The sequence below is a fragment of the Ovis aries genome, chromosome 11 (genome assembly GCF_016772045.2).
Source record: "Ovis aries strain OAR_USU_Benz2616 breed Rambouillet chromosome 11, ARS-UI_Ramb_v3.0, whole genome shotgun sequence".
NCBI classification, from domain to species: Eukaryota; Metazoa; Chordata; class Mammalia; order Artiodactyla; family Bovidae; genus Ovis; species Ovis aries.
Genome location: NC_056064.1, coordinates 8344909 through 8352004, shown reverse-complemented (window position 1 = coordinate 8352004; position 7096 = coordinate 8344909). Strand labels below are relative to the sequence as shown.

The 7096-nt window shown below is 47.4% G+C and overlaps 1 protein-coding gene across 1 annotated transcript; it reads left to right on the top strand.

Annotated features, from left to right (window-relative positions):
- The first annotated feature begins 827 nt into the window (after positions 1-827).
- Positions 828-6011, top strand: MRPS23 (mitochondrial ribosomal protein S23). Its single transcript, XM_004012388.5, has 5 exons — positions 828-903; positions 1724-1894; positions 4872-4949; positions 5150-5276; positions 5619-6011. Exons 1-5 carry the CDS (start codon positions 860-862, stop codon positions 5769-5771), a joined length of 573 nt encoding a protein of 190 aa, XP_004012437.1. The 5' UTR covers positions 828-859; the 3' UTR covers positions 5772-6011.
- The last annotated feature ends 1085 nt before the right edge of the window (positions 6012-7096 follow it).

The following is a 7096-nucleotide window of genomic DNA, read 5'->3' as shown; positions in this document are numbered from 1 at the left end:
ATTTCCAGACATTAGACAGAATGAAAGAAGAATAAAGCTTATTAGAGTGGGAGATGCTGTTAGAACGGCGAGCCAATTCAAGGGAGAACCGACCTTGAATGGGGAGGGGGGTCCTTCAGTTCAGTTCAGGGGGGTCCTTAGTCCACTTTTATAGCCAGGGTACAAGGAGTGCGATAGGGGTCTTGCGGGTCATTTGCTGATTGGATGAGGCTCCTATACTGGATGGGGGAAAGAGTAGGGCAAATGCCTCCCCCCTACGGGGCAGGAGGCGAGACAGGTTATACTGTTCCATTAATAGTTACACCGTGGGCGAGGGGAGGACGATGAGGGTCTGGTTTTTCCGTTCCTGCGTTCCAAGACCCTCCTTGGTTATCTGCTCTTCCGTCCTTGGGTCACCACATGTGACTCCAACCAAAATGAGTCGCAGACGGAGCCTAGAGCTGGTGATCTCTGATCTCTGCCTTATGAATTCCTGGCCTTGTTGGCTCCCTCAGGACCTAGGCTGCCTCTCCCTACTCCCTCCCCATCATCTTCCCTCGTTCCTTGAAGGCAGCGGTGGCCAGAAAGGGTAAAGCGACAATTAACCCCTCCCCTGGATCGGTCATGTATTGCTTTTGCCCGGCTGTGGCTCTCTCCCGCCCTGGCGGCTCGGCTATCGAGTGCTCCTGTCTGAGCCTGGCGAGTAGCCGAGGGTGCGGAGATTCGGCCATCCTTTGCTTCTGCCTGGCCCCGCCCTCCCGTTGAAGCCGCAACCCGGGCACTGCGATCGGTGGCTCGGCCCGCGACTTTCTCCCACTTTACCTGCCGCAGGCGCTTCCGGTTCCGGTACAGGGACAGCGCGGGATCCAAGGCCCCGGGCATGGCGGGGAGTAGGCTGGAAACCGTGGGGAGCGTTTTCACGCGGTGCGTGCTCGGAGCCGGGGGTGTGCCGACGGCGCGAGGGCGTCTCCCCCTTTTACGCCCTTTCTTGGGTGGGTCTGATCCTGGCCAGGCCCCTCTCGTGCTTTGTCCTGCTTCTGAAAAATTGTGCTTGGCTGCGTCACCCCTCGAATTTCTTAGCTCGCACGTTCAAGATCGCACCTTTCCGCTCTCCAAGTGGAAAATGAAGTGAAAGTCGCTCAGTCGTGTCCGACTCTGCGACCCCTTGGACTACACAGTCCATGGAATTCTCCAGGCCAGAATACTGGAGTGCGTTGCGTAGCCTTTCCCTTCTGCAGGGGGTCTTCCCAACCCAGGGATCAAACCTGGGTCTCCCGCATTGCAGGCGATTCTTTACCATCGGAACCACCAGGGAAACCCAAGAATACTGGAATGAGTAGCCTATCCCTTCTCTAGGGGATGTTCCCGACCCACGAATTGAACCGGGGTCTCCTGCATTGCAGGCGGATTCTTTACCAGCCGAGCTCCAAGTGTAGGTCTCTGGGAGAAGTAAGGGAGGATGGGGCTGTTGGGCCTGGCCAGAACAGTCTTTGCATTTTCCTTGATGGGACGTGGGTGAGGCGAGAGGAGTGGAACGCACATGAGAAGGTGGATTAACCCTGAGCACTGTTCGGTTGGTTTGGAGCTTGGAAACATTCTACCATTTAGCGGGTAGAGGACCCCCTACCTGCCCTCCTTCCGGTTGTCTTCTGGACTCCGCGACCCTGCCAGTGTCTCAGGCTGCATCAGGGGCTCAGACAGGCTGTTGTCACTTACTGACCTTTGTTCTTTACCCTTCCTTCAGGACGCGAGACCTGATTCGGGCTGGGGTGCTGAAGGAGAAACCCCTTTGGTTTGACATATATAACGCCTTCCCTCCACTGCGGGAGCCAGTCTTCCGAAGGCCTCGCTTGCGATATGGCAAAGCTAAATCTCCTACCCAGGACATCTTTTACCACGAGGATCAGATTAGAGCGTGAGTGTGGAGCCCATGCGGTGGGCCAGAGGCGGCCCAACTTCAGAAGGAAAGGTTTAGCCAGCAGACTGGCCACTTAAATAGGAATTGAGTAAGGGCTTGCCCTGTGTAGGTGGTCTTGTCCATCTGGCCGGATTAGGGAATCAGTGCCCCTCCCCCAGGACAGAGAAGCAGAAGTTCGGAGTAGAACCTGGTGCCCAGCAGCTGGCCAGCCATCGCAGTTCTAGTTACCTGTTTCTGGGCATCTGTTTGGTCGCTGGCACTGTGTTAAGTCCCTAACAAACATTACTTCATTTAGGTCTTACTCTAACCCTGCAAGATAGGTATCCTCTCCGTTTTAGTCATGAGAACTGTGAGGCTCAAGGAGGTCAACTTGACTGGGAATTCACAGGACAAATCTCTTTCCCTTAAATACTGATGTCAGTTTTTAACATCTGGAATGTTAGGATCAGAGACTGTGTCTAATTGAAATGAATACATATCCCTTATTCTTGCCCCAATTCCTGAATAAGAAAAAAACTTAGAAAGTCATCATATTCTTTATTGAGGTCCAGGCACCCACCTTTCACTCGAGGAACACCATACTGCCCCCCTTGCCCAACACACCTCTGAGGTAGGAGAACAAGTATGTTCTGGCTCTATTTGGAAATTTTCAGAGATCTTTAGGACATTAAATGTTTTTCCAGTACTTTCTGCTCAGGCCCATTCCATTCACTTGGTCGGGATGCTCTCAGGGTTATTTGTATGTTAACATCGTTTGTGCTTCTGCTGTGTACGTGGCAGTGGAACTGGGTGGTGGTCATTGAAGAATGGAATATTTTACTGCGTTCTCTTTTGTTACTCGTAATGCCCAGATTATAACACTGTGGACTTAAATAGTTTTTTGAACCTTTATCCTTTTTGGCTTTTTTGGTTTGTTTTGCTGTTTTTGATATTTTAAGGACTTACAACAAAATAAATTTCAGGTGTATCAAAGGGAATGTGTGCTTGCCCAGTTGCGTCTGACTCTGCGATCCCATGGACAGTAGCCCGCCAGGCTCCTCTGTCCGTGGGATTCTCCAGGCAAGAATACTGAAGTGGGTTGCCATGTCCTCCTCCAGGGGATTTTCCTGACCCAGGGATAGAACCTGAGTCTCCTTTGTCTCCAGCACTGGCAGGTGGATGCTTTACCACTGAGCCATCTAGGAAGCCAAAACCTTAATGGAAAAAGCGAAATCATGAAAGTAATAGAAGAAAACCTGGGATAATTGAAAAATAATCCCAGTGATATTGATAAAAGCCTGCCTACATGTGACATGAAAACCCAGAAGCCAGGGCTTTCCTGATGGTTCAGTGGCTAAGACTCTTTGTTCTCGATACAGGGGACCAGGTTCAATCCCTAGTCAGGGAACTAGGTCCCACCTGTCGCAACTGAGAGTTCACATGCTGTAACTAAAGATTCTTGTGCCATAACTAATTCCTGGCATAGCCAAATAACTATTTAAATAAACACTTAAGTTAAAAAAAACCCCACCAAATCTAGAAGCCATAAATGAAAGCATTAAACTTTTCTGCACATAAAAACTACCGTAAGCAAAATGAAAAATCAGCTGACATACTGGGAAGAACTTTGGCAACGTGTATGACAAAGGGCTAGTTTCCTGTTTATGTTGCTGTCAAGTTTGCTTGTAAGTCTATAAAAAACTAAAAGGAAAAAATGGGCAAAGAACATAGATAGGTCACAGAAAAGGGAATTCCTTTTTGCTTTTAAACATGAAAAGATATTGAGTCTGATAAGTAAAACTACAGGGAAGTACAGTATGTGACCTGTCAGACTGATAAAGATCAAAAAGTTGGGAAATACAATTTGGTCAGGGTTTGGGGAATAGGCAGTCTCCTATCTGCCTATTGATACCCTTGTCTGGGTATAAATGGATACAGCTCCTCCCTTTGGAAAGCATGTTGGCAGTTTGGAAGGTCAAATTACAAATTAAGGTATCTTGACCCAACAGTACTATTTTTAAAAACTAATTTTTTAATTTATTTATTTTTGGCTGTGCTGGGTCTTCATTGCTCCGAAGGCTTTTCTCTAGTTGCGGAGAGTGGGGGCTGCACCCTCGAGGTGCCCAGGCTTCTCAGTGCAGTGGCTTCTCTGGGGAAGCATGGGCTCTAAGGTGTGCGGGCTTCAGTGAGTGGATGAAGTCGCTCAGTTGTGTCCGACTCTTTGCGCCCCTGTGGACTGTAGCCTACCAGGCTCCTCTGTCCGTGGGATTCTCCAGGCAAGGATACTGGAGTGGGGTGCCATTTGTGGCAAGTGGGCTCAGTAGTTGCAGCTCCTGGGTTCTAGAGCTCAGGCTCAGTGGTTGTGCACGGACTTAGTGGCTCCGTGGCATGTGGGAGTTTCCTGACCAGGGATCCAGCCCGTGTCTCTTGCATTGGCAGGCGGGTTCTTCACCACTGAGCCACCAGGAAAGCCCCAGTAATCCATTTTTATGAAGTGACTCCATAGTACACCAAGAGATGTAGATAAAGGTAATCACTGCAGCACTGAAATAGCCAAGGACTAAAAGCAGTCTACATGCAGTGAGTTGACATGATCTCTGAGAAATACTAAGTAGAAAGGCGAGATGTGTTTACTGTCCTGGGGGTTAAACAGTGTGGCTGAGCACAGGGTATGATAGATATGTGTGTGCTCATATTGATAGAACATTCCTGGGTGGATACACAGGAAACTGGTTAGTGTTGCTTACAGGGAGGGGAACTGGGAGATTGGGGTACCGGGGTGAGGGGGAGTGCTGCTTTTCTCTGGATACCTTTCTGTAACATTTCATGCATTTACCATACACACACATTGCTTATTGAAGACCAAAGCTGTTTGGCTCAGGGTCTGTAAGTCATGTTATCCTCAATTTCTCAGGGTCCAGCAATTATTCTTTACTCCATTCTTGGCCACGATCTATAATTGGAGATTTACATTGTGTTGTTTTGTATTTTCAAGGAAATTTTATTCAGCCTATGGATCTGGTCCAAAAGCTTTTGATCTGTTCAACCCAAACTTCAAGTCTACCTGCCAACGGTAAGTCAGTCTACAAGTCTTGGGTTACCTTCCCTTGATTTAGAGTTTAGTTGTCAGTTTGAGGAGGCTTGTTGAATTCCACTTGAGGAAAAAGAGGTTCCTGTGGGAAGATCTCTTAAGGGAATACTTGGTACTGTGTAACAGCAGGATTTGACAGCTCTCAGTATACAGACCAAAGATGTGACTGCTTGGAATTCTAGGTTCGTGGAGAAGTACATTGAGCTACAGAAACTTGGAGAAACAGATGAAGAGAAGTTATTTGTGGAAGCAGGGAAGGCTTTGTTGGCGGAAGGTGTCATTTTAAGACGAGTAGAAAAAGCGAGGACTGTGAGTATTTTATTATCACAGCTATTACTAGGATTGATTGTCGGAGGTTAAAGGAAGGCTTGGTTTTCTTTCTCCATCCATGGTTCCGGATCAAATCCTGTTAGACTGAGTAAACTAGAATGTTGTGGTAAGGATTGCTGCATGGAACAAGTGAATTGTGAGGGCTTTTAAAATCGTGATTCTGTAGAGCGTTTTCATGTTTATTGTGTGTAATTGAATTTGACCTGAGATAGTAATGCTAAATTTTTGACTCAGTGATAGAATGTGCCTAGTCATATATTAATACTTTCAGCCCATTGACTGATAACATTTGAGTGATGTACTTATATCTGGTGTTTTAAGCAACAGGAAGGTAGTCAAGTTTCCCAGAAATCTGAATCCATGGGTGTCGAATCCCAAACTGCGTTGGAGGAGAACCCGCCTCTGAAAGAAGTTCCACAGGCCCAGCATCTGGAGGCACCTGGAGAAGAGTCGAAAGGCCTCTCACCTCCCTGAAGAACGTGGATACCGTGTATACTGACATCCAGACTGGATTCACTACTGGAATGTTGAACTGGTTTTAACAGTTGAACTTTGTAAATGTTTCCTGATCGCTGAGGCATCGTGTTTGCCTTCTTTGGGTTCCCACTTCTGGGTTGTCATAAAGCTCTGTATTATGGTTTGGAGAAGCAGTTATGTGAAGTTTTATGTTATGGTGGTATTAAATAAAGAATTCCTCGGTGCTTATAAAGTAAATTTACTCAAAAATTGTCAATAGCATGAGAAAACCTTTATAAGCATTGTTTGAACGAGATTCACTCTGAGTCGGTTTGCTTGGAGCCTTGTGTTCACATGTGATTCTCTGGTCCGTTCCTTTTCTCGGGGCCATCCGACTGCAGCTCCCATATCACATGTGGTTCCCTGGCCAGCTGTTTCTGTCTGTGAATGATCTTTGTACTGTTTGCTTGAGAGGCCAGGCTGACTTGTGCTTTGCAGTAAGAGCAAGGACCTATCACTGATGATGAAGTAAGGTCAGAACTACGATCTCATGAATTGAGTGCTGGAGACAGCGCAGACCTGCACATAGTAGGCTGCTCAGGAAAGATTTCTTGAATGAATGACTGATCACATCTAGCTGAAAAATGAATTCAGATGATGTCTCTGTAGGTACCTGAGCTGCCGAGAGGGATGACGCTCCCCACCCCCATCCACCTGCCTCCCTGGTATCAAGCTCTCCTGCTTCATTCATTTTCTTATCTTCTGCTGAATAAATACTCCTCAGCCACTATTAATGAGCTTCTTCAGAAACTTCTTCCTTTCAAACCCATGTAGCTTTCTTCCCCTATTCTTTGTGCACAGTGTCTTCTGTCTCCTGGTAGGTTAGGGACAGGGCCCACATCCCACCATCCAGACACCTTGCACGCAGTACTCAGGTCATGGAAGGTCAAGGAGTATACGAGGCAAAAGCCATTCTCAGCCATATTACTTCCCCTACCCCCTACCTTTGTCTTTGTTCCTCTTGTTTAGGGAATGCTTTGCATCTAGATGGGGAAGTAGATTATGGCCATTCAACACTGGGTGCCAAATACCAGGCCAGGCCTTGGGAGAAGAATTTCAACAGCTGGAAGAGACTGTTCTGTGCTCAGAGGAACAATCGGGGCTGACTTGTTACCTTTCTAAACCTTTCTAGGATTTAAAAGGCAGTTTCTTTGTCGTAATAGTGAAAATGTTTTAACAATTTATGGGTTGCATGGTTAAAAATAATGCCCATGGTGAAAAGCCAGCATCCTCCCCGCTGTGTCCCCTGACGCTCCCCTTTTCCCTTCCGTAAAGCCACCACT